Genomic DNA, 27816 nt, shown 5'->3' with positions numbered 1-27816 from the left:
AGGTGGACCTGTTGCAACAATGAGAAGAACAAAATGTCATGTCAAAACCAGCTTTACAATGTCGGTGTGGGGGGGGAGAGGGGGGAGGCTGGGAAGGGAGGTGAAGGGTAAACAAAGGAGGAGGCTGCAATGCTTGGTAAGAAATGCATGCATTATCCCACTTTTGGGCATTTACCCAAATGATCACAAACAAGGCCACACTAAAGCTACCAGCACAACTATGTTTATTGCAGCATTATTTACCATAGCTAAGACATGGAACCAACCCAGATGCCCCTCAGTAGATGAATGGATCAAGAAGATGTGGTATATATACACAATGGAATTCTATGCCTCCATCAGAAAGAATGACATTTCCCCATTTGTTAGGAAATGGAAAGGCTTGGAAAAAATTATATTAAGTGAAGTAAGCCAGGCCCAAAGAAACATAGGTCCCATGGTTTCCCTTATTTGCAATATCTAGTATAGGTATGAGTCAAGCGGAAAAAGTCAAATAATGTGATGTTAGGAAAACGAAACCTCAAATATGTATTTTAATGTTTTTGTTTCTTTCATGCATGTGTTTCTAACGCATTTATAATATTATCTCTTTGTTGCTTTGTATGTCCCTCCCCCACAGTGTAACCCCCGCTTTCACTATATTTGATGTCAGTATAACATGTGGAGGAGATGGGGACAAACAAGTCGTTTAAGGATTCAGGTGGACCTGTTGCAACAATGAGAAGTACAAAATGTCATGTCAAAACCAGCTTTACAATGTCGGTGGGGGGGGGGGGGGGTATGATTCGGTGGGAGGGAGGGGGGAGGCTGGGAAGGGAGGTGAAGGGTAAACAAAGGAGGAGGCTGCAATGCTTGGTAAGAAATGTACACATTATCCTGCCCATGTAATTGTAACCCCTCTGTACAGTATGTTCTCAAATAAAATTAAATTAAATTTAAAAAAAAAAAAAAAAAAAAAAGAAATGCATGCATTATCCTGCCCATGTGATTGTAACCCCTCTGTACAGTATGTTCTCAAATAAAATAAAATTAAATTAAAAAAAAAAAAGAAATTTCAAATGTTTACATTATGTGAGTAAACAAAGAAAAAACTCTGAGGAAAATTTCCACAGTATATATGACAAAGGTCTATTTCTGTTTATTTTAACAAGAGATGTTTATTTCAGGAAAATGTATTTTACTAGAAATTAATTTATTTTATTTTTTTATTTTTTTATTATCAAGGTGATATACAGAGGGTTACAGTTACATAAGTAAGGTAATAAGTACATTTCTTGTCAAACTTATTACCCCTTCCCTCATTGTTCTCCTACTTTCCTGTACCCCATTTCCCCCCCCCAAATCGTACAGATCATTTCCAGCATATTGTCTTAATTTATTTCATTTTTAATTTACTGGAAAATTTATATCCTCATATAACTTCTTTAATATTATAGGAAATAAAGCATTGTCTCATCTTTAATTCCTAATATTGTTAATTTGTATTGATCAGTATCTCTAGCACAAGGGCAATTTATGTTTAAGATGATATTCTGTCTTATTTCATTACTTTTTACCTTTATCTTGATTATTTCTTTCTTTTCCCTTTGTGGGGGTTTAATTCCTTGTTCTTTTCTACCTTCCTGAGGTTAATTCTTCAGTCATTCATTTTCTTCCCTTCTTGGTTCCCAACATATGCATTAGATGTTATAAACTTCTCTCTAAAGCAGGGAAGCATGCTAAAGAGGTAAACCTCCCACCTAAGTAAGCTTGAAGCCCTGAGCTCAAATCCCCAAACCCCAATACCACACACACACACACACACACACACATACACACACACACACACACAAAATTTCCTCTCCCTCTAGGCAAGGAACTCCACAAGCTAAAACTGATAAAGTAATTACAATTGGTTAGCTAGGTGAAATAATGACTGAAAGGATGAAATGGGAGAAAAATCAAGTTTACACAAGACTTGGTAATTGTGTATCATTAATAGCAATGATAACTAAAAGAAAAGATGGTGGCAAAGCAGATTTGGTTACCAATAAAAACAGCTAGAGAAGGAATGGATCATAGATGAGCCATGATTTCGGAAAGGAAAGGAAGATAATGAGAACACTTTTTATCCTGAATGTATCGTTATTTCCTCCTTAGGGAAGGTATTCTCACAATACATGTTACATCCTCCTTTAATAGAACTTGTGCTGATTTTCCCCCCAAGCATTAACATTACTATATATGACCTCTATTTACCAACAGGAATTGCAAGAACAACAGTTCGCAAAATCATAGAACAACTCAACTGATGAGAAGAAGCCAGAGACATACCTATTGATACCTATAAAATTTTGCTAAAATTGATTCAGTAGAGAGGGAAAGAGAAAGAAGTCATAGTAATGAAAAAAGTTCCAATGTACCAGTAAATCAAATCTGTATACTTATTGAAACAGATCTATTAAACACTCCTCTCTCTCTTTCTCTTTCTCTCTCTCTCTCTCTCTCTCTCTCTCTCTCTCTCTCTCTCTCTCTCTCTCTCTCTCTCTCTCTCTCCCTCCTCATCCCCCCACCTCTCTCTCTCACACACACACCTGTATACACCAAGGAGTTTTCAAAAGAAGACAAATGGTAAAGTTGGAATTATTATTTTGCAAGGTTCCATTCCATTCTCTCATGCTGTACCATGGTGGAGTGCTCCAAGGCTTAGTCCTTGTTATTTTCTTCCTGTTCTACATTCCTGCCCTTGATGATTTTATAGAAGTCTCCTGACTTTAAATGTCATCTCCCATATGTATGTCATATCCTTTCCCAGACTACAGATTTGTACATAAGAATATATGATAAACATTTCAAATCTACAATGTTCCAAACCCAACTCACTTCCTTTTCTAAAACAATGTTCTTTCTATTAATAGAAACATTATCTTTTAACTTGTTAATTTAAATTCATTTCAGGTGCTGGGCATTGGTGGTTCATGCAGTAATTCTAACTACTCAGAAGGCTGAAATCTGAGGTTTATGGTTCAAAGCCAACCTCAGAAGAAATGTCCACAACGCTCTTAACTCCAATTAACCACCAAAAACCGGAAGTGGAGCTGTGGCTCAAAGTGGTAGAGTGCTAGCGTTGAACAAAAAAGCACAGCAGCAGCACCCAGGCTGTAAGTTAAAACCCTACAAACTAACAAAAAAAATAGATTAAGTAATTAATTGATTAATTTCAGGTTCACAGAAAGTTTCAAAAGAAAAAAAGAGTACATTATTCCCGTGAACCCTTACTTACCCCCATAATAACATCTTACATAACATACTAAAATTATAATAAACCAAGGTCTTGACAGTAGTACAGAGCCTTTAATTAAACTATAGCCTTTATTCATATCTCACTAGTTTTTATGTGCATTCTGTTTATTTCCTTTGGTGCTTAGTTCTATGAAACATTATCACATGTTTAGATTTTTGAAACTATGTTGTTTCAGGACCTTTTGGCTAAACTCAATTAGTACATAGAGTTGTATTACTCCAAAGAAATTTCTTCATGTCCTCTTCCTTCCAACTCAACCTCTAACAGCCACCAATCTGCTCCCCACCATTACAATTGTGTCATAAGAATCTTATGTGATGGCTCCTACCTGTACTCCTAGCTGCTCAAAAGACTGAGATTTGGAGGATCTTGGTTCAAGGCCAACTGCGGGGGGACCGGGGGGGGGGGGGGAGTTTATGAGAGCCCCATCTGTCTATGGTGTACACTGCTGTTATCCCAGCTACACAGGAAATATAAATAGGGGGACTATGGTCCAGGCTCTTCTGGACAAAATAAGTAACAAAAGCAAAGAGAGCTAGTGATGTGGCTCAAGTAGTAGAATGTCTGCCCGACAAGTACCAAGCCCTGAGTTCAATCCCTAGTAGTCATCCCTTGCTATATTGCAGTTCACTTATTGCACCTCCAGCATATCATGTATAATCTATATACATATATGTACATATATGTATATATATTTCGGTATCACAGAGCTTTTGATATATCACAAGGTTTTGTGGTATATAGATATTAATATAATATTTATATAATATTTATGATTATGTTGCCTATAAATTAAAACAATAAAAATATTTAAAATGTTGATTCAAACATCTTAAAAGAATACTAAATCAAAACAAAATACAGTATGTATTTCATCAGCAGCTGAATACCATACTGTACACAGTGGAAATGCAGTATGCCACTACCACTTACACAGTTTGCCAACGTGAGATTGTACACTGCGCACTATTGGCTGATGGGATGGAAGGCGACCAGCCACCCAGCACTGTGTTTTGTATCCTGGGGGTGACTGGCTCAGTGACTATAGCATCAATCTGTTTGCTCTCCCACACTGTGCCCATATGTTCAGCATCTCTTCTTCACCAGTTCACATCAATACGGCCCATGGTGTTGCTCTTCGATGTGTTTTTGTGAAATTTTCATAAAAGTTTGAATTTATTTCAAGCCCTACAATACTACTCAAATGTTCTGTGCCTTCTAAAGCTTCTGGCAGTGAACCCAAGTACCAGAGGAAGATGCTTACCATCAAAGAAAAGGTGGAACTTCTTGACATGTCAAAACTACATGGTTGTAGGCCACCATTATGGGATCAACAAATCTACTGTTCCTACATAAAGATGCAAACATTAGGTCTATGGCAATGATGATTTTTAACAAGACTGCAAAGGGTATGTTCACTTCCTGCAATAAGGCCATTATGAGGATAGAGTCTGCATTGGCCCTGTGGGTAAATGACTTCAAGAAGAAGAATATCTCGCTGGATACCAACACCACCGGATGAAAGCCAAGGAACTTAATGATAGTTTCACGGAAAGCACAAACATTCACGATGGGGATGGGGATGAAGCTGAGGACAATGATGCAGAAGCAGGACCATCGAGTGCTCCTTCCACCAGACCAACCCCACTCAGTGCCAGCAAGGGCTGGTTTGACAAATTTCAAAGACACGTTGGACTCAGGAGTGTTTCTCTGCACTGAAAAGCGGCCTCTGCATAAAAAGCCAGAGCCGAGGAGTACATGAGTGACATGTTCACATCCATCATTGAGGAAGGGGGCTATAAGCCTGGACAAATTTTTTAAATGGATGAGATAAAGTCAGCAAGTGAAGACGAGGATGAGGAATAAGATGAACTACAGGTTGGGGAAGAGAAGGAGGTTTTCCTAACACTCAATTGTCTTGCAACCATGGTCAGAATAGCCAAAGAACTTCAGCAAGTGGCTGACGAATGGGACCCCCAGATGCTTTGCTCATTGCACTTTGCAAACGCAATTGAGAGTGTCAGTTTATTAAAAAACAAAACAAAACAAAACAAAAAACTTCCCACTCAGAAGAAAAACAATGCCAGCAATTCCCCATAACTATGTCCATCACTCAGACCAAAGAAATGAGTTATGCCTGCCTATGCCTTTAGTGGAAATAGAAGTTATGGCCCAGAGTGAAGATACTGCACCACCCCATGAAGTGCCTGATGAAGGGTGCCTTCACAAGAGTTGTAATGTTTTTCTTGGCTGTGCATTACATTCATCATCATCACCTTCATCACCATCAGTACTGCACAGCTACATAACCCACAATCCTCATCATTCAAGTTGTAGTATACTTCACTGGTGAGTACCCATATAGAATTTTATATGTTGCTAAAATTACCTAGGCTTAGGTGCGTAGAAAGTGTTTAAGAGCATATGAAGTGTTTATAAGAGTGTGGGAAAGGTTAATGAGAGAGTGGGAAAGGTTTATAGGTAAGTGGAAAGGGTTTATAAAGCCTTAAAAATAAAAAAAAATATATATATAACAAAATAAATATAACAATGCTATTCCAATGGATTTTCACCTATTATGGGGTCTCTGGAACATAACTTCCACAATAGGTGAGGGATCACTGTATCACACACACACACAATTATGTAAATGGAGTAATATTATAGGAAACACAATCATAATAAAGATTGACTTTCCTTACTCAGCCTAATTCTTCCGATACATATCTACTTGTTTCATATTTTATCTCATATGGTAAATAGAAACAAATGTTTAATTCCCATACGGTAAATAGAAATAAATGTAACCCAATTATGCAAAAGGTCTCGGACGTCTCTGATCATTTTTAAGAGTGTAAGGGATCCTGAAATAAAGACCTTAAAAACAATTGATCTGTCTCAACCATTGTATGGCCTTCCTTTGAACCCTGGAAGCCATCCTCAAGTCACCACTCCAGCTGCCATGGACCAGTGGGCAGCTCCATCTCACCAATGCCTCTTCAGTCCACGTGCCTGACTTCTGTCTCTTGCTTTTCTTTACCTGAGGGCTTTCCTCTGGTGTTTCCTTCTTCTACTGAATAAATTATGAGTATAATCCCCTGGCTCAAGGACTGCTCCTAAGACAAAAGAAAAGAATTTTAAAAGTCACAAAAGAATTTTTTGTGTGTGTTTTGGTCCTGGGGGACTTGAAGTCAGAGTCTGGTCATGGTCCTTGAGCTTCTTTTGCTCAAGGCCAGTATTTTACTTGAGCCACAGCCCACTTCTGAGTTTTTTGGTAGTTAAGTGGAAAGTCTCATGGCTTTCCTGCCTAGGCTGGCTTTGAACCATGACCCTCAGATCTCAGCCTCCCAAGTAGCTAGGATTACAGGTGTGAGACACTGGCTCCCAACTAAAAAGAATTTTTTAAGTGAGCAAATCATATTTTTCCTATCATTTGAAGAACACATACAATGTGCCGTGTATCTAGCGGTCACTCTCTTGCTAACTTTAATAAACTAGAGAGTCTATAGGCATGAAATAAAAACTCAGTGAATGAATGCATTCATCTACCACATGGAAGTACTTAAAGTCAGCATTGTTTATCCCCCCCCCCACCATCAGAACCACGTAAAAGAATGAACAATAAAGTTAATAAGGCAATAACCAAGGTCACCCCTTCTCTTGAATGAAACTCAATCTACCTGAGTTTAAATGAACAGAAAAGTAGAAGAAAAAGAGGAGGGGAGGAGAGAGGAGGCCACCAGGTGGCCACTAGGCCACCAGGAGGCTACATTGTCTCCACTACTTTTATCTATGCATTTCAATAACCCTAACAAGCAATATCCCCTAGATTATCACGTACTGAATCCATAGAGTCTATCCTACATATTCCACTTGAGAGCAGAAAAGTTAACTATACATCTTGGAAAACATTACTCAATTGGTTAAAAGAGAAAAAGTACAACTCTTGATAGGTAAGATCTAATCTTCAGAAACTTATTCTAACAGATCCTGCTTCTAAAAGTTATAAACATCATTCATATTGTGATCTAGCACATTTCCCCTCTGTTTCTTGATTAAATATTTTAAAGGCAAGTTATAAAGCACTTGTGTATCACTTGTAAGTATTCATTTAGATGGTGGTTGATGAGTTCTAGGCTAAATGAAAAATTTAGCGACAAGGTATTTTACTCAAAATTGCTCATATATATTCCATATAAATAGAAAGATACAAGCAAAAGCCTACAAATAAGGTATTCCTGTCATAAATAATCACAGACTTTACAAATATGAATTTACCTTAATAGTCCTAGCAGCTTATACAAATTCATTGTCAGGAGAGACCTAAAATCAGTCAGGAGAATAATGTGTTCTTTTACTCTTACTTCAATTATCTTTACATAGTTCCTAATTTTCTAATGAGACATTTGGAATATTTTTACTTTCTTAAAAACATACTGATTACCTCAGTACATACCAGAGGCTGCATCAGGTATTTAAGAACTATGTAGGAAAGAAAAAGTTCCAATAAATTACCCACAAATCTTAACTTGCAAAGTGAATTATTTATCCTGGAGTACAGATCTTTTACTTTGGTGGAATATGGCTGTCTGCAAGGCACCAGTGTTCCAAAGATGGTTAACATTTACACAAGAGAATATTTAAGGGGCTGGGAAGGTGGCTCAGTGGTAGAGCGCTTGCCTTGCATGCCTGAGGCCCTGGGTTCGATTCCTCAGCACCACATAAGCAAAAAAGAGAAAAGCCGGAAGTGGCGCTGTGGCTCAAGTGGTAGAGCGCTAGCCTTGAGCTGAAGAGCTGAGGGATAGCGCCCAGGCCCAGAGTTCAGGCCCCATGACCGGACCCAAAAAAAAAAAAAAAGAGAGAGAGAGAGAGAATATTTAATTCTGGTGTCAGCGGCTGCAACTCCAAGAACCCAAGGATGAAATTATGCTTCTCCCTAGGCCATCTTTCCAGGTTGTGGCTTCATGTTTAGGCTGCACAACCAAAACCCATCTGCCTCATAACAGTATTTAAAGTTGCACCATTATTTCTCCAAAATATACAGCATCTCTTTGGAGAGTCTGTGACTGATGTTTTCTATCAGAAAGTGATCAAACTAGGATTGGTTGCCTAAGGATATTCTTAAATAGACTCCAGAAAAAAACAGATTGAACAGAGTAAGACAAGTTTTAATTCCTTCCCATACTAGGAGCGAGTACTATGCTCCATGATGTGTTTTTCTTAATACCTCTCTCCCTGTGATGGATGCTTCCATTGTTTATAAGATCAAGAGACTTTTACTATGATGACTTTAACACAGATGAAGAAGAACCAGAGTTAATTCTACTCTGACCTCCCAATAAAGTACTTCCCTTCTTAAAAACACTCCTGAAACCCGTTAACTAGCCACTCAGCAGTTGCTCACATCTGTAATCATAGTTACTTGGAGGTGGAGTTCCAGAGGTTTGTGGTTTGAGGCCAGCCAGAGCAAAAAGTTCAAGAGACCCTATCTCAAACAATAGCTGGGCATGGTGGTCCGCCTCCCAGCTACGTGGGAAGCTGAGACTAGGAGACTCCTGGTTCCAAGCCAACCACAGGCATAAGAAATTTGTGAGATCCCATTTCAATAGAAAAGGCTGGGTGAGATAGTTCATACCTATCATTCCAGCTATGGCAGAAAATGTAACCAGAAATATGATTGTCCAGGCCAGCTCAGGCAAAAAAAAAAAAAAAAAAAGACTCTGCCTCAAAAATAATCAGGGCAAAAGGAGCTTAGAGGCATGTTTTAAGAGGTTGAGTGCCTGCCTAGCAAGCATCAAACACTGAGTTCAAGTTATACTATCATCAATAATGTTTCTATACTTAATATCTCTATTTCCTTTTCTCCTTTTTTCTCAACCCACTCCAATTACACTTTTTACTAATTTATATTTTCAAAGTCATAGTCCTCTATGTCACCAAATCCCAAGGCTTTTTCACATCTCCCAAGTATAGATAACTTCCTTTTATTGGCCTCCAGGATTTTTCTCTCTCGGTTCTTCTCCACTATCTATAGTCACTGTTTTCTAGTTTCCTTCTTCTTCCTCATTTATCAAACTCCAAACGTGGGGGTGCTGCAGGCACAATCCTGGGAACCATTATCTTTTCTTTCTTTAAAAAGCCATTCATCTCCTCTAGCCCATGGCTCTATTTCCCATCTAGAGTTGACCCTTGTATTTCTCTTTAGCCCATACACACCAAGTTCTACAGGAAACTGCTTAGTAGACATCCTCATTTGAACATTTCCAAGACACACTAACGTGTCTAAAATGAGACTTTCAGTCCCCTCCAAAATTCACTTCTCTCCCATCGTAGGAAAAAAAGAATTCCATTAAACCAGCTCCTTAGTCAAAATCCTTGCTCTCTCCTAGGAATTGACTTCAGCTAAGATTAGAAAACTGGAATTGCTTATACAATCATTTTTTTTCCTCAAGAATAAGAGTCCCATAAATGAACAGCATCTTGAATCTTCTATGGTAGCTGAAAGACTAATTCTCTCAGCCATTCCCTTGTCATTGCAAGATGGCTATCTAGCAAGACCATAGCAAAAATGTGATAAAGAAAATGACAAGAAAGAGAAAGGAAAAATCATACCAGTTATTATAATCTCTCTTAAGGAACTTACCTAGAAACACCACCAGAAGCCTACTGCTTTCAAATTAAGGGTCACACCTATCTTTAAAGGGAAGTGAGAAATGTAATTTTTAACTTGCCATATCATCAAGGTTCTAGCTGTAAGGGAAAAGAGCATGCACTAGAAGTATCTGCCATATCATCCTTGATGCCTATATTTTCCATGCTTTTAATTTTTATCAGCTGAAGTTCTTGGCTCTATATCCAAAATACATCCAGAATTAGGGAATGGGTATAGCTAAGTTGTAGAATATGGGTTCAGCATGTATGGGGGCCCGTCAATCCCCAGCACCAGAAACACTACACATTCAGAATTAAACCTATTTTCAGCATCTCTACCACCATGTTGTTACCTCTATCTGGACTATTTTTGCACTTGCCTCCTCACAGATTTTCCTGTTTCACATTTTCCCTCACTAGTCTTACTCTTTGGTTTTGTTGTGTTTGAGGGTTTTTTTGTCTGTCTTTTGGAGGAGGGAATGGGTGGCTTTTCTTGTATGCATGTATGTCTGTGCACATGCACTAATCTTGGGGCTTATACTCAGGGCCTGGGTGCAGTCATGAGCTTTTTTTTATTCAAGGCCAGCTCTCTACCACTTTGATTGAATTTAGGTGTTTTCTACTCTGGCTCTAGTTCTAATGATTAAAATTATTTCTATTTTAGTTATAGAAAGAATTCTACTTATAGCCATCAATATTGAAATTACTTTGCCTTTACTCAGTGGGGCTGATTTATCCATTTGATGGATCTTTAATCAATTGGAGTTTCAACTATTGTACTCTTATCATTCTTCTTTTCATATGAAAACCTGCCTAAGCTAGATGCAGGGCCTTAAGTTTACAATCTTAGCTATTTGGAAGACAGAGATTGGGGCATGGCAATTTAAGGGCAGCCCAGGTATATAAGCTTATAAAGCTCCATCTCTACCAATGGCTGGACACTTACTCGTCAACCTGAGATACGAGGGAAGTACAAAGGCTGAGCACAGCGCCATTGGTTGTCCTAAACAAATACACAAATAGGAGGCTCAGACATAAAGTGAGACTGTATGTTAATAATAGCCAATCAATGCAGGTTGGCCAAGTGACTCAAATTGTAGATTGCCTGTTTAGCAAGTGTGAGAACCTGAGTTCAAACCCTCATACCACCAAAATAAGTAAACAAATAAATAGAACAAAAATCACTTCCTTAGATTTATAACCTAACAACAACTTAACAAGTTACCCCCCAAATCTGTGTCTCCTTCCTGGCTCCTTTCCACATATGGACTCATTATCCAATCAGTGGATATGAGTCTTTCCTGGGATTCCGAGGACAAGGGTCTCTGATCCATGAGCTCTAAGGATACTATAAGCTGGTCTCCTTGACCACTTGAAGGAAATTGCCTACAGTTACAATAAAGGAGTCAATAAGAAAAAGAGAATGTCCATCAATCCTGTTTAAGTCAGAATTTTCAGTAGCAAACAACAAAATCCACATTGGTTGCCTTCAAAGGAATTAATAAAAGTTAAAATGTAGCTCACAGAAGCTCTGAGAAGGCTTGATAACCAGATGTGGATAGTGAGCAGGTAGTAACAACATCTGACTTCTCTAACGGAACCACTACAGATGAAACATCTTCCCTCACTTCCCTCAGCACCCATAACCATGAGTTGCACAAAAGTGACTTCTGGTTCCCATTCCAGATGACAAATTCTCCATCCATCTTTCTCCCATTGCTCATTTCTGAATCAGAATCATGTGCAAGTGTATCCCATGGGTGGAATCCAGGACACCAACCTACATCCCTGCTGCAAAGCAGTCTGGGAAAGTGATTTTCTCACTGCAAACTGGGGGTGGGGATCATAAATCAAAAAACTTTCTAAGCACTGGAACACTCCTCAAAGAGCCCTAGATATTTAGAAATGCACAAATAATGTCCTATAAGACCAACTTCTCTGGCTATATTTCCTGTCTTCCAGTTCCATCAAAAACTCAGAAGATCTACTGGAACATGGAAGCAATGACAACTTACCAATTATTCAGTGTGTTACTTCATGGATGGAGAAGTATTTTGCTGAAATGAAGACAATGCAATCAATTAATTGTCTTTCATTTCTCTATATCTCAAATTCAGTAGAGCTAAATCTGGAAATCCAACTTTAAGAAAACAGGAGGGGTGGGGGTGGGGTGGAGGGGTGGGGGTGGGAGATGGGAAGGGATGGGAAGGGAAAACAAAGGAGGAGGCAACAATGCTTGATAAGAAATGTACTCATTATCTTGCCCATGTAATTGTAACCCTTCTGTATGGTATTTTCACAATAATTTAAAAAAAAAAACAGGGTATTTACACACATGAAAAATCATTTTCAACACACCACTTGTGCCAAATTTCATAATTGCAAAATATTTTATCTTGAAAATCAGATTAAACTCGTGATTTTTATAGGTGGAACAGTCTGATCACTTTACAAATATTAACTATTCACTTTACAAAAATTAACTATGTCTTTTACAGCTATTTTCATATATACAAAACACCGCGAAAAAACAATAGCATTTAATATGATCACTTTTGTTGCTTTATATAAATGCCAGGACATAACTCTTATCTTCCAGGATATATATTTATTTCTGTATACTTGTTGACAACACAAATAATAAAACTTCTATTCTTCAACCTTTCCCTGTCAGAAGTTGTGTAAATCATGTGAATCTTTTAAACCTCTGATTTAAGGCCAGAAAACTGTGTTTCTTTAACCCTTTTGTGTTAAATTATCTTTAAATACTGTCTTTGTAGAATCTCTGCATTTTCTTCTTCTCATGCCCAGGCTTAGTGTCAGTGCAGGTGTGGGTCACACTGCCACCTGGTGTGGTTGTGACAAACTTGCTGCCACTCTTTGAAGCCGCTGGGCAGAGACAAACACTGACCCTGTGCTGAGTCACACCATGCCACCATGCCGAAGGCTGAACTTCCTCTTAGAGGAATGTGGAGAGGAGAGAGGTTTTAGATCAGCTGCGTGCAATTTATTGTATTGAGTGGGAGAAACTATAAGTATTCAGCATTTCTAACTCGGCAAGTGCTTAGGGCTCATCAGATGCAGGTCTGTGCCTAGTGCCACAGGTGATAAAAAGGAGAGAAGATTTAGCCATGAAAGGCAGAGGAGGAACTGGGGAGAGACCACCAGAAATAATGTAAAACACAAACAAAATAATCCCCAAATAAACTCTAAGGGGTATCTTTTGGGATAACCCTTGAACGAGATTTAAGGTTTTATGGACAGAGAAGGGAACTGAAGAAGAGGAAAAACTAATAATTAAAAGTTAAAATATCCTAGGGTTTGTTTTTAAGGATTGTTATTTTATTTTTATCTTGTTATCCACCTAGTGTATGAGAAAAAATGTACAGTATGGCAGTTACTTGTGATTAAGATTTTCTTATTAGAAAGGGGAAAGATGTTTAGTGACACTAGCAAGATAGAGTTCAAAACCTAGTACTGCACAGGAAAAAAATAATGCAAAAAAAAATAATTTTTTTCTTTCTTTGAAAAAGTAATTCCTAATTGGCAATGACTGGTAGCAATGGTGCCATAACTACTACTACTATTTTCGTCATTGTCATCGTCTTCTTCTTCTTCTCCTCCTCCCCCTCTTCCTCCTCCTTCTTCTTCTTCTTTTCTATCTCTCTGTTTTTCTCTCTCTGTGTCTCTCTCTCTTTCTCTCTGTGACTGTCCTTGGGCTTGCTCAATGCCAGCACTCTACCTTGAGCCTCGGCCTCCACTTCCAGGGGTTTTTTTTGGCAATTAATTAGAGATAAGAGTCTCACAAACTTCTTGCCTAGGTTGGCTTTGAACCACAATCTTCAGATCTCAGCCTCCTCAGTAGCTGAGTGAGGTGAACCACTGGCACCTGGCAGACATTAACTTTTCTTCAAAACATTTTTGCCTGTGGACACAAGTAGCTCACTCCTGTAATCCTAGCTACTCAGGAGCCTGAGATCTCAGATCAAGGTTCGAACCCAGCCCAGGCAGGAAAGTCTATTAAACTCTTATCTCCAATTAACCACAAAAAGCTGGAAATGGAGCTGTGGCTCAAGTGATAAAGTGCTAGCCTTGTGCTAGCCTTGAGCACAAAATCTTCAGAGACAAAGCCTAGGCCCAGAATTCAAGTCCCAGGACAAACACAAAAGAAAAAAATATTGTCTCAAAATAGGAAATCTAAGCATAAATTTTCCATGATTTTGTTGATTACATATAATTTATGTTCTATGTACCATTATCATTATGTTAATATTATATCCATAGTATACATTCACTAGCCATACAAGAATTGTTGACTTTTAAAGCTTTTAAAAATGCTCAAATAACTTATGTAACTCCTAATTCTTATAAATTCAGTAAATAAACTTTATTCCTTCTTCTATTTTCATGATTTTATTGTTTTACTTAATGCTTTTACTTGGCACATTTTTTTCGGTCTGTGTTCTCAACTGTAATGTCAACTATGAGAATCATAACCTAGACAAGATTATCACGGGTACCACATAATCTTAAATTTTGACTTTTATAGAAAAACATGTTTTGGCATGTTTTACTTTGAATCTGAGCTATGTCGTGAATATAAACCCAGTAACTTCTGAATTTTGACTGGAATATCCAATAACTTCTGAATTTTGACTCGAAAACAAAGTGCTGGTTAATTGAGTTGAATGTCAAGCTCTTTCCTTTTTCTTATTTATGTACTCTTGAAATGTATTCTTTCCCAACCTGGCATGCTTTGTTTCTCCTCTGTGTATAGGAATCCTTTACGAAGCCTATGAAATGGGATTTAGTGGTTGTAAAGTGTTTTAACTTGTGCTTATCTTAGAAGGTCTTTACTTCTCCACCAATTTTAAAGGATAACTTTGCTGGATAAAGTAATTCATTTGATAGTTATTTACTTTAGGGCTTGAAATACATCATTCTATATTTTTCTAAATTTCTTGAATGGGTTTTCTATGCCTTTATATTTCAGCTCCTTCTTCTCCTCTATGGATCCTATGTTTGGTCTCTTGACCATGCGCCAGAGTTCTTAAACATGGTAATTGTGCTTGTTGTTCATTGACTTTTTCTTATTGCTGTCTGACATATTTCTTCAGCTTTGATCTCTTGATGTACTTTCTGCTTGGTCTATAGGGTTATACATCTGATTGGTGATGCTTTCCACTGTGTTTGGGTTTTTTTTTTTGTTTTTGTTTTTGTCAGTCATGGGAGCTTGAACTCAGGACTTAGATGCTGTTACTAATCTCTTTTTGCTCAACGCTAGCCCTCTACCACTTTGAGCCACAGCTCCACCGCCTGTTTTCTAGTGGGTAACTGGAGATGAGTCCCACACACTTTCCTGCACCACTGGCTTTGACCACAATTCTCAGATCTCAGCTTCCTGAGTAGCTAGGATTACAAGCTTAATGAGTTTTTCTTCTCCACATTTACTTGCTTTCCCCCACCCCCATTTGTTTGTTTTCCAGAATCTCAATCTCTTTGCAGAATTTCTAATCCACGTTGCTGATATTTTTCATGAAGATCTTGAATTAACTTCCTTACTTTATTCAACTGTTTGTTTGGATCCTCTTTAAGGTCAGTGATCATTTTTTAAAGTAGATTTTTGAATTTCTTTGTCCGGCATTTCAGCCATCTCAGTAACTTTGGATTTGGCTGTTGAGTAGGTTTAGGCTTTTATTTGGGGGGGAGGGGTAATGTGGTCACATTTGCCTTGCTTTTTCATACTTCTTATATTTCTAGGTTGTGATTTGAACATCTCTTGGGATAGATTCCTATTCAAATTTTATTCAGTACTTTCTTGATGTTTCAATCTCCTATACCACTCAAAGAACTTAAAATAAACTGCTACAGCAATAATAACTGTCTTTCTGGTACAGTACAAGGACCAGGCTGATCAAGACTAAGTAGTCTGCATCAGTGCTGCATTTGCATTAGAAGCTTTCATTCTTCAAGTTTCCCTCCTTAAGCTGCTATGAGCCTGCAGCCTGTGGGCTGGCAGCTTCCTTCTTGGTCCATACTCCCTGGTTTGTGTACTCAGGGATGTAAAATGTCTCAGTATACAAAAGCAGGAAGAAAAACAGCCCTGACATGTGTCTGCCCGCAGGTCTCCAAGACTTCTGCACAACAGTAAGTCATCTATGAAAGGGATGAAGCCAGGAAAACAGAGTGATGTGCTGGGCTCAGAGCTCTCAGTTCTAACAATCCTGGCAGCAACTACAGTCCACAGACAGGCAGCTCCAAAGTGCAATGGGGTTGGCTCTCTTAACAGTGATAGACAGAGAGGCAACAGTGAGTGGAACCATCAAGACCTCTCCCTGTGCTTCTGGGTTTCTAGACTCTTCCCTAGGTCAGAATACAACTCTCTCAACTCTCTCCCTCCCCTTCACTGCCTCTCCTGGCAGTCCCACCCAAACACCCAAAAACTATGCTGTTACTCCTTGTTTTCAGGTAGAGTCAGTTGCTCAGAGTAGCTTGTAGCTTAGAGCTCTGAAGACAGTACTTGACTATAGAAACAACAAAATGAGCTTCCCCAATGGTGGTCTATAATGGAGTTTCATTGTCACACCAAGTCTCAGAACTGGCTTTAATATTTGTGAGAACTGTTAGCTTGCCCTGTGTATAAGATTCCCAGACTCCTGAGCCCCTGGGAGCTGGAGTCAGTGCTAACCAATTGTTTCCAATTTCTCTCTGGGTTGCCTTTCTATTTTTCTATGGCTCTTCCTCTGTCCTGTCACCTCTTTCTTTATTCCTGATACTATTCCTCCATAGATAGATAGATAGATAGATAGATAGATAGATAGATAGATAGATAGATAGATAGATAGATATAGATAGATAGATAGATAGATAGATAGATAGATAGATAGATAGATATAGATAGATAGATAGATAGATAGATATAGTTATATTTGTGGAATAAAATCTATTCTTCACACCTTACACTGGAATTCCTTTTCTAGAAAGGTTTTTAAAGGAATGTTAAAGCAGTTCGAGTACAGGAAGATTTGCTAAGAACAAATGAGCAAATGAAAAGAGAAGAATTTTGAGTGTTCAAGTGCGTGACTGGTACTAAGGGTCTGGGAAATGGAGATCTAAATAAGAAACAATTTAAAGAGCTGATCATTTTTGGATTAATGCAGCAGATCTGCCAGCAGTAGCACCTTTGACAGATGCCTAAGAAAACAGAGGTGTTTGGGGGCTGTGGGAGGTTACAGTACCTTAAACCAGCACCAGCAGACACTATTCCTGATACTATTCCTCCATAGATAGATAGATAGATAGATAGATAGATAGATAGATAGATAGATAGATAGATAGATAGATATAGATAGATAGATAGATAGATAGATATAGTTATATTTGTGGAATAGGGGTCTTGGAAGCAGGTAGGGGAAGTGCCTAAGAAAGGAAAACAGTGGTAGAATTCTTCCCCGCCCCCCCCCAACTTGGTTAAATATTCTCAGTGTGTCTAAAAGGGTGTTTCTTGATGAGGTTGACATTTGAATAGGCTAAAAACAGCTTCCCCTTCCTAAAATGAATAAAACTAATCCAGTTCATTGGGAGGTCTAAGTAGAATGAATACAAGGCAGGGTAATGGAGAATTCACTTTCTTGACCTAATTGTTCGCAATCTAGAATACTAGTCTTCTGTATTTAGACTAGATATATATATATACATATATATGTGTGTGTGTGTGTATATATATATATATATATATATATATATATGTATATATCACTAATCTCCCTGGGTCTATTACAGATGGCAGACTGTGAAACTTCTCAGTCTCCCTAATCATTACATGACTATCTGTCCTCTCTGTCTCTGTCTGTCTGTCTGTCTGTCTCTCTCTCTCTCTCTCTCTCTCTCTCACACACACACACACACACACACACACACACATTTTCTTTCTCTGGAAAAGCAAAGGCTTTATTTTCAGATTGATGGGAAGCAAAAAATGAATTATATTATATGAATTATATTATTGAGACCTTGGCTTTACTTCAAGGCCACTGTCAACTTGAAATTGCAATTCTGCACAGCCATTCCCACAAAAGGAAGTTCAACATCTAAGTGATGAGTTAGTACATGAGAAGCATCTGAACTTACAGACCTAGAGACGAAGTAATGGGACTGTGCTCTGAAAGCTACTTCTGTTTCAATTATAGCCTCTCTGAGGCAGGCAATGGACATTTGCTATCTGAAGAAAAAGGTACAACACAAAGTTGTTCTCAGGATCATATATACCCATCAAAAATGAATTAGGATGAAGTACTATTTAGAAAGGGAGATGAAAGGCTGACCTTCCGTGGGGTAATTTTTGGGGTTCAGGAGAGGTGGGTATGTTGCAGCTAACTGAAAATGATAGGGGTATTCAGGGATGAAGAGACAATGAGATTTAAAAAGCCCCAAATCCCAGAAATTTCCAAGGTAGACAATGGATAGAACAGAATTCCAGAATCGTGCTCTAGTCTGAAGTCTGGAAAAGCTTGGTTGAGGCTTAGTTAAGACATTGACTTCAAACATTGATGAAAAGTAGAGTGTCTGGGGCTGAGCTATAGCCATGTCTAAGTATGACAGAGTGGAAAAGGATGAAATTCAGAGCCTACAAGAATGCTACTCAGAGCTAGAAACTAGGGACCTTATGGCCAGTAGCATCTGTATTACGGTCTGAAATGCAAATTCTTGGGCCTCATCCTAAATCTACTTACTCAGAAACTCGGAGTATAACCCAACAACCTGTGTTTTAGAAGCCATCCAGCTGATTTTAAGGCCCAGGAGAGACCTTGGAGAATTAAGGGATGCTGGGAGGAGTCCTAGGGGAGGAAAATGGAAGGGGAGGCAGGAAGGTTAGAATAATCCATACTCAGAAAGCATGTTCTCAAAAGGACTGTCACTCAGATCTCTCCACAACACTAACATATCAACTCTAGGATATAGTGAGACTAGCTTAGTCTGGTTATCTGTAATACTCCATTTTCTACTATGACAAAACACGTAAGACAAGGTGGTTTATTCAGCTATGGAAGCACCAGCATCTCCTCATTCTGGTGAAGGCCGCATGGCAGAAAGTTCATTAGGATGGTGGGAATACATACAGAAGTTACAGAAGTTATATGATAAGAAAACAAAAAAAGCTAGGAAACCTTAGGGGTCAGACTCATAATTCACTTTGTAAGGCCAACCCTCACTTTCAACGGCAGTGCCCTCCATGACCAAATCACCTTGTGGCAGCCCATCTCAAGGATTCCAATATCTCCAGTGATCTCCCAAAGTCACCACACTGATGACCAAGTCATCTAGTGCATGAACCTTTGGGGATACATTCAAACTAAGCCACACAAAGTAAAACAAGTTGATTCCTAAAATAAAAACTGGAACCACCTCAGAAAAGAACCCAAAAAAATGAGAATGAAAACTAATTACCAGGAAAATTCTTGGCATTTCAAAAACCTTTGTAGTGTATGCATGCCTATTGATTGGCTTTTATCCCAACCTATTAAATTTTAAGTGAAAAAAAATCTGTTGTTATTTAGGAGAAAATGTAAGGGGGAGCTCTAGTAAGAGAACACTTTAATATATTTTTTTAAAAAAGAATTCTAAAGAGGAACAATAAGCAGATATTTCAAGTAGAGAAAAGCTGTGGATTTCAGGGATGCATGACAGAAAAGGAACTTCCCCCTAAAAGACTCATCCACAGAAGTCTGCTCCTCTATTAAAAAATGAAAAAAGAGCTGCGATAGAGCTTAGTGGTAGAGTGCTTCCCTGACATGTATAAAAGCTTTGGTTTAATCCCCAGAACCACACACACACACACACACACACACACACACACACACACACACACACACACACAAAGGTGATAAAAGGAAAGAAAGAAAAGACAGAAGGGAATGAAGGGAGGAGAAAGGAAAGAAGGAAGAGTCATAATTTAGAATTACAAAGATCTTTATTACTGAGACAAACACCCCATCCTCAAGAAGCCCTCAGATAGACCCCCAAAAATACAGCAGCTGTATAATACTTAAATCATCAGTAATACAGTTCTCTGGAAACTAATCTTGCTTCTCACAGTGAGCCTTAGATTGTTTGCAGAAGGAAAAATAATTAGGTAGGAAAGGTTTTTTTTGTTTTTTGTTTTTTGTCGGTCGTAGGGCCTGAACTCTGGGCCTGGGCGCTATCCCTCAACTCTTCAGCTCAAGGCTAGCGCTCTACCACTTGAGCCACAACGCCATTTCCAGCTTTTTCTGATTATGTGGTGCTGAGGAATCAAACCCAGGGCCTCATGAATGCAAGGCAAGAACTCTACCACTGAGCCACCTTCCCAGCCCCAGTAGGAAAGTTTTTATATCAGTAGAAGATACATATTGAAAAAGTCTTATAATTAGGAAGAACAGATGAGAGCCAAGAAATGAATACCCTTATGCAGTGAAAGAGCTGAGGAGCGCTGTGTAACAATGTGACAGTGGAATCCAAATGCTCTGAATTAACACTATTTTTTTTTTTTTTTTTTGTCAATCATGGAGGTTGATCTCAGGGCCTGGACTCTGTCCCTGACCTCTTTTACTCAAGACTAATGCTCTATCACTTTGAGTCAAAGTACCACTTCTGGCCGGGCGCTGGTGGTGGTTCATGTCTGTAATCCTAGCTACTCAGGAGGCTGAGATCTGAGGATCACGGTTCAAAGCCAGCCGGGGTAGGAAAGTCCGTGAGACTCTTACTTCCAATAAATCACTAGAAAACCAGAAGTGGCACTGTGGCTCAAGTGATAGAGTACTTGCTTTGAAGAGCTGAGGGATAGTGCTCAGGCCCAGAGTTCAAACCCCACAACCACGGGGAAAAAAAGCAGCACTTCTGGTTTTCTGGTGGTTAATTGGAGATAAGAATTTCAGAGACTTTCCTGCCTGGACTGTCTGTAAAACACAATCCTCAGATCTCAGCCGCCTGAGTAGCTAAGATTACAGGTGTGGGCCACCAGTGCCCAGCTTGAAAAACTCTTAACCTACTTCAAAGAGATGAGCTGTATCATATGTAGACCAACACACTGATATCTGTCATTTACACTGTGCTTTTGCCTTCCTCTTCTCTGCCTCCATTTATATGTATTGAAGCAATCCCTCTTTTTGTATGTGTCTAGCTACAGAAGTTCTGTTTGGAGACATGTATTATGAGCCATTTGTCCACCTGAAGATGGTTTGAAATATCAAGGCCCTTTTATGACTGAGAAAAACAAGGATATTGTTTACAGAAGGCCACTGTTCTTAAATTCACAAGGAGTAAGAGTTCCAAAGGCTTTGCCTCTCTTATTTGGGGAGATTACTATGTCATCTATTTGTTACCTGGAGAAACAAAGTGCAGCCTAAGGAACTACAACAAAGACAAGTAAATTTTGAATGGAAAACAGTGGCTCAGGCCTATAATCCTAGCTCTTCAGGAAGCTGTGATCCGAAGACAGTAGGTTTGAAGCCGGACCTAGTAGGAAATTCTGTAAGACTCTTATCTCCAATTAACCACCCAAAAGCACAAGTGAGGCGGTGCCTCAAGTGGTAGAGCACTAGGCTTGAGCAAAAAAAAGCTCAGGGGCAGTGCCCAGGCCCAAGTTCAAACTCGAGTACTAACACACACACACACACACACACACACACACACACACACACACACACACACAAACCACCTCCAAAAGCTGTGCACTGGTGGCTCATGCCTGTAATCCTATTCAGGGAGCTGGTATCTGAGGACAGTAGTTCAAAGCCAGCCTGAGCAGTAAAATCCATGAGACTCTTATCTCCAATTAACCACCATAAATTCAAAAATGGAACTGTGGCTCAAAATGAGGGGGGGAATAGTAGGAGAAAAACAAAGGAGGTGGTAACAATGCTCGTCAAGAAATACACTCATTAGGGCTGGGAAGGTGGCTCAGTGGTAGAGTGCTTGCCTTGCATGCCTGAGGCCCTGGGTTCGATTCCTCAGCACCACATAAGCAGAAAAAGCCAGAAGTGGCACTGTGGCTCAAGTAGTAGAACGCTAGCCTTGAGCTGAAGAGCTGAGGGACAGCGCCCAGGCCCAGAGTTCAGGCCCCACAACCGGACCCAAAAACAAAACAAAAGAAATACACTCATTGCCTTTCTGATGCAACTGTAACCCTTCAGGACAGCATCTTTACAAGAAAATAATTTTTTTTTTTAAGTGGTAGAGCACTAGCCTTAAGGGAAAGAGCTCAGGGACCTCAGCCAGGCCTTGAATTCAAGCCCACCAAAAAAAGATGCCGGGCGCCTAGAATCCTAGCTACTCAGGAGTTCAAAGCCAGCCCAGGCAGGAGAGTCCGTGGGACTCTTATTTCCAATAAACCACTAGAAAACCGGAAGTGGCACTGTGGCTCAAGTGGTAGAGCGCTCGCCTTGAGCTGAAGAGCTGAGGGACAGCGCCCAGGCCCAGAGTTCAAGCCTGACAAAAACAAAAAACAAAACAGAAAACCCCTCAGAGTGGATAAAGTTCATTCTTACACAGACTAAATAATTAAGACTCACAGCCAGGCTGTTGCGTGGTTGGAAGCCATCTACCCACCACCTTAACAGCCTTCAGGCCAGCTCTGCAACCCAGGCAGGAACTCAGCTAAGAGGTTCCCCTGAGACCCCGCCCCCTCCGAACGGTCAGGCCCTCTTAAATCTCCTAATTCCGGCTTACCCGTCGCCACAAGTCCCGCCCACTTCGCTTGGACCAATCAAATGGCAGGTTGCTGAGCTCGCGGGCCAATGCCCAGAGCTGTTTTTGATGCGTCCCTGCAGTTTGAAACTGTCAGGTTGTTGCTCAGGTAGCACCGGGCTTGCTGTGGTCTCGGCGGCGCCGCGCAGCGTGGACGGAAGCGGGGACGAGAGCGGAGAAGGTGGGTAGCGGCGCCCCGGCGGCCCCGCAGCGCTGGCCGAGGCGCGGCCTCGGGGCGGCTTCCCCTGGCTCGGGGGAATCCCGGCCGTGCCGGACGGAGGGAGGGAAAGGCCGGAGTGCTGGGTGCTAAGTAAGAACAGCCACGACCGAGCCACGCTGGAGCCCAGTACGTTGTGTGCATTTGTAAGTTTCACAGGGAAGCCCTTTGTACAGGTAATGTACGCTCACATCTAACCAGGTGTGTGTTATTATTCACGGTGAGAACAGAATTGGATTGCCTGGTGAGGGGAGGAATGCTTCCCCTTGCTTAATCGCATCTGCTTCCGATCCTGTGGGGAGGGGCTGCCTGCCCCCTCTCCTGGGCCTGCTGCAGCCGGACCTGTGAAGGGCCCAGGGGATGTCGCCCTGCAGCGAGTTTGCACCTTTCCTTCACTCTTCCTCTGCTTCTTGAGCTAACACTGAATCCCCAGAGCCCTTTTCCTTTGTCAGCCAGGTAATCACCTAGACGTGGCATCTCTGGCCCAGCGAATCACCCCAGGCTTTTTAATCTGTGCTTTCTAATACCTTAGGTTAGAGAATGTGAAAATTGGGAGGAGTAATACATATCTGGTACCTAGTAAAGCGAGTTTCAGCTTCCTGTTTGGTTTCTGAACCTAGAGACTGTAAGGGGATGCTAACTGTCGTAGAGTTTCAAATTACTTTTTATATCTTATCACCACAAGCAGGAGGATGGCAGACCAATTTTACCAAAAAAAAAAAAAAATTTTTTTTCATGTCTGCAGTATCCATATTTAAGAAACAAGTTTTGAGATCCACATACTTAACTCATTTGGTGTGGGGTGCGGGAGGTTCTTTTTTTAAATCATCAGCATCACTTCACTCCTGTTACCTACCAGGTCTGTAAACAAATCTTAAAGGAAGCTGTGAATGAAAAGCTAAATTGGACTGAGATACCACAGTTATAGCTTTGAAGTTATTGAAGCAGCCAATCCTTGCTACAGATAAATGCTTATTTTATCCTCCTTAATTGGCTTAACTAAAGACTGTCAGGTTGAGATTAGTTTACTTATCCTTTGTTTGCACAGTAATATTACTGAAAAAAAGGAAATTTCCTTCCCACAATCTGTGTTTCCATTCCAATATTACACTTTCTCCTATGTATAGCCTTTCTACTTCAGTTTACTTATGGCCATTTATTTTCAGCCCACTGTCTTTAAGACCTGTCTCAACTTCACCTAAAATTGTTCAAGCAGATGTCACAGCAACTTCCTGATTGTCAAATGCAAGGCAATTCATTCTGACTTTCCTCCTCCCCACCCCAGCCTAGGTTGGCCTGGAATTTAAGATCCTCTGTCTCTGTCTCAGGTATACTGGGATTCAAGATGTGTGTCACCATGCACAGCTTTGTTTGCTCTTTAGATGTAAGGGGTTATGTTTTCAATTATTTTCTCACAACAGTAGTCCTTAACATTATAGGAGTTATCATCTCAAAGCACACATTGGAATCTAAAGATCTTTCTAGAAAAAGACCAAACTTTTTAATATGACAAAATAATATTCCATGATCTGACTTTGACTTATCTTGTCATTTCCTTCTTAGTAAGTCTTGCCATAGCAGCTTCTTGCTGTTCTTAGCATACATGCTTTGCACATATCTGCTTGTGCTGCTTTTCTGCTAGAATATCCTTCTCTTTGGCTCATCTCAGGATAGAAGCATGCTCATCTTTCAGATCTCAGTACCATCTTTTCTGTAAAATCTTTGGCTCCTTTCCCCTATACAATCACCTCCCATGAAAATGTCTACTTCCTTGGGCCCCAGAGGTTTACCTGTAATCTTAGAATCTCAGGAGGCTAAGATCTGAGAATCATGGTCTGAAGCCAGCTGGGGCAGGAAAATCCATGAGACTTGTCTCCAATTAACTACCAAAAAGCTAAAAGTGGGGCAGTGGCTGAAGTGGTAGAGTGCTAGCTTTGAGCACAAAAGCTCATTGACAGCACCTAGGCTCTGTGTTCAAGCCCCAGAATTAGCACACACATGAAATATAAATTATATATACATATATACACATATATACTATACAAAATATAAGTGATCAGATATATAATATAGTATATGTATATATAACTGCCTTTTGTACTGATTTTAAAGCCTTTCAAAGAAGCGACTTCATTTTATGTCTTTCTTAGTGTTCTAACATATAACTAACTCATGTCCAGATAGTTTGAAGAGTTGTTATTCATCTTCGAAATTAGTTTGGGAGTCCTTAGAACTTTGAATAATCTATGTACACAATGTGAATCTGTTGTTCTTATTAACCTTACTTTTGCTTAAAGCAATATTGTCAAAAGGTAAGTTTCCTGAGTTCAGTCTCTCTTGATGTACTGTGTCACTTGAAAGTACAGTCCCCAAGTTGCCCCACACTCCACAACAGCAGTGATCATAACATCTTTCCTCAACATACCATTAGGGATTTTCTTCCAAAGCATTTTAATCTTTCATGTATTTATCCCATCTCCTTGACTGTATTATAAACTCACTTATGTTGAGATTGAGTGTTTCAACTGTTTTTTTTTCCTTGCCCAGCCAATTTTGCCTATAGGTATTCAATGTTGAATGAATGATTGTTTTCATATATAATATGAAAATTTTTTATAGTAGAGAGCTATTGGACTTATATGTATTTAAAAAGCATTTTATTAGACCATTCATAAATGTCATTTTTGTGAAATGAATTTTTTCCTGCCCAAGAATCAAATAGTCATTTAAAAGCATATTGTTTTCTTGCAAAATAAAGGAAGCTTAAACAACTAAAAAATTTTTTTTAAATTATTTTTGTTTGAACACCAAGGGATAAAACTAAAGTCAACTTCTACTGTTTCATAATGTTTGTGTAGAATGTCATCAGATGAGGACAGATACTCTCTTCCACCTGTGCAAAATGACTCGGATCATGGCAGTTCTGTCTCTACAAGCCTTCAGGTAGGAAGACGTGTACATTTAAGAAAGTGATTATTCCTAGAAAACCACAGTACATTTTCCATTGCTTCATTCTATTTATAATGGAGTCTCCACTTACAGTAACACCAAACTTTGGGGATTACTTCATGTATTTTGGGAAAACTTTACATTGTTTTAACTTTTCAAAAAATAGACATGAATTCATCTTTTTTTTGTTTTTCTTGGCATTACTGGGCTTTGAATTCAGGGCTTCATGCTCACTAAACAGGTACTTTATTGCTGAGCCACACCTCCAGCCCCTTTTTCCTCTGGTGATTTTTTACATAGGGTCCTACTACCTGCATGAGTGTATGTCTGGATCACAATCCACCTGTTTAGTAATAAACTCTTTAATCCTTTTTGGTCAAAAACTTTCACTAACACAATTAGAAGAAAAGCATTTAGCTGCTTCTGAGGACTGGTATTTTCACTTTAATGCAGTATCAAACCATCCAAAGTTGTAGAACCCAAAATTCTCTTACATTATTCTTAATGAGGTTCTAATCCTTGTTACCACAACACTCAGGACAGGCTGTTACCAAGACCTGGACACTGGCAGGTAAGTTGGATAAATTGACTATAGAAGTTATAGTTTTTATGTGGAACATTTTAATTCTTTTCTTTCAAAAAGTTGCATCATCATAAATACAAATTCAGATCTCTGGAGATTTAAAATGAAAATTCTAGCATGATATAGCTTAAGTTTTTAGTTGTATCAGTTAATAGGAGGAAATCTGGACATTGTGTTTATGCTTAAGTGTAGTTGATACTCTATAATAAAGTAGGAAAATATTTTTATGAAACAGATTATTTTCACTGAAATTATGTATTTAGAAATTGGAATGGCATTGGGAAAATATCTGAATTTTACTAGGATGAATCAGTCCGGAATTATGACATTGATATTTCACCTTGGCTTTCCCTTTTTATGTATTTATTATTATAAAGGTGGTGTGCAGAGGGGTTACATTTAGATAAGGCAGATAAAGAGTATATTTCTTTTTATCACCCCTTCCCTTGCTCTTTCCTAGTTTTTCCCTCTTATCCCCACCCACAAGTTATGTAGTTCATTTTCAGCTTAGTGTCTAGTAAGTACCACTGCTGCATTTGTTCACCCTTTGTCCCACCATTTGTATGCCTTCTCTTACTCTCCCAAAGACAAATGAACAAACAAGACAAAAAGAAAATAAAAAACATCATCAAAGAAAAAAACTCACTTGCATTCCCTGGAGTTCATTTTGATAAATATTATTTTATATGATCAGATGCACATAGATAATTCAATCTTTATGTTCCTTTCTTAAGAATATTCTCCTTTGGTCTTGCCTTCCATTTTGACGGTCCCTCTACCATGCCGTTCTGTCTTTTGAGGCTACATTGCTTTCCCTGCACCCTATATCTATGTTATTTACAGACTTTTTTCAAAAACTAATGAAGTCATTTATACTGAAAGATGAACACTCCATAAGGTCTCAAAATGACATTTGTTCTAGAGACAAAGCATCACATCAACAGAATAAATTAGATATGAGTATGTAGTTCATACAAAAACAAAAATCTCTACTCTGGAATTTAAGAGAAATTAAGGGAAGAACCTTCTAGACCTTTCAAAAATTATTTTGTGGTATTGATTATCTGCTTTTAATGTCAGTCCAAATTAGTCTTTTATTAGTAACCCTCAACTCATGACCCTACTGGTTCATGTATGTATATTTATCAATACTACTGCTTGAACTTAGATCCTGTACTGTTCCTTTCCTTTTTCATTCAAGACTGGTGTTTTATCACTTGAGCCACAACTCACTTCTGGCTTCTTGGTGGGTTAATTGTAGATAACAGTCTCATGGACTTTTCCTGCCTAGGCTGACTTCAGACAGTTATCCTCAGATTTTAGCCTTTAAATACCTAGGATTACAGGTGTGACCCACCATCGCTTGGCTCCTACTGGTTCTTGAACTAAAGTGATATCTTCTCTTTCCTT

The 27816-nt window shown here is 39.2% G+C and overlaps 1 protein-coding gene across 4 annotated transcripts in view; it reads left to right on the top strand.

The window, feature by feature from the left end:
• The first annotated feature begins 22742 nt into the window (after positions 1-22742).
• The window catches only part of Poc5 (POC5 centriolar protein), a 39480-nt gene continuing 34406 nt past the window's right edge, over positions 22743-27816 (top strand). For 3 of the 4 annotated variants that reach the window (XM_042690920.1, XM_042690919.1, XM_042690918.1), the window contains exons 1-2: positions 22743-22838; positions 25733-25817. In XM_042690920.1, coding sequence (XP_042546854.1) covers positions 25734-25817 — 84 coding nt within the window. In that variant the 5' untranslated portion in view covers positions 22743-22838; position 25733. The remainder of the gene's footprint in view (positions 22839-25732; positions 25818-27816) is intronic. The other variant, XM_042690922.1, reaches the window with a different exon arrangement.

This window comes from Dipodomys spectabilis, unplaced genomic scaffold, assembly GCF_019054845.1.
Source record: "Dipodomys spectabilis isolate Male_0828 unplaced genomic scaffold, ASM1905484v1 ptg000140l, whole genome shotgun sequence".
NCBI classification, from domain to species: Eukaryota; Metazoa; Chordata; class Mammalia; order Rodentia; family Heteromyidae; genus Dipodomys; species Dipodomys spectabilis.
Note: the sequence above shows the minus strand (reverse complement) of the source record. Positions and strands in the feature narration are given on the sequence as shown.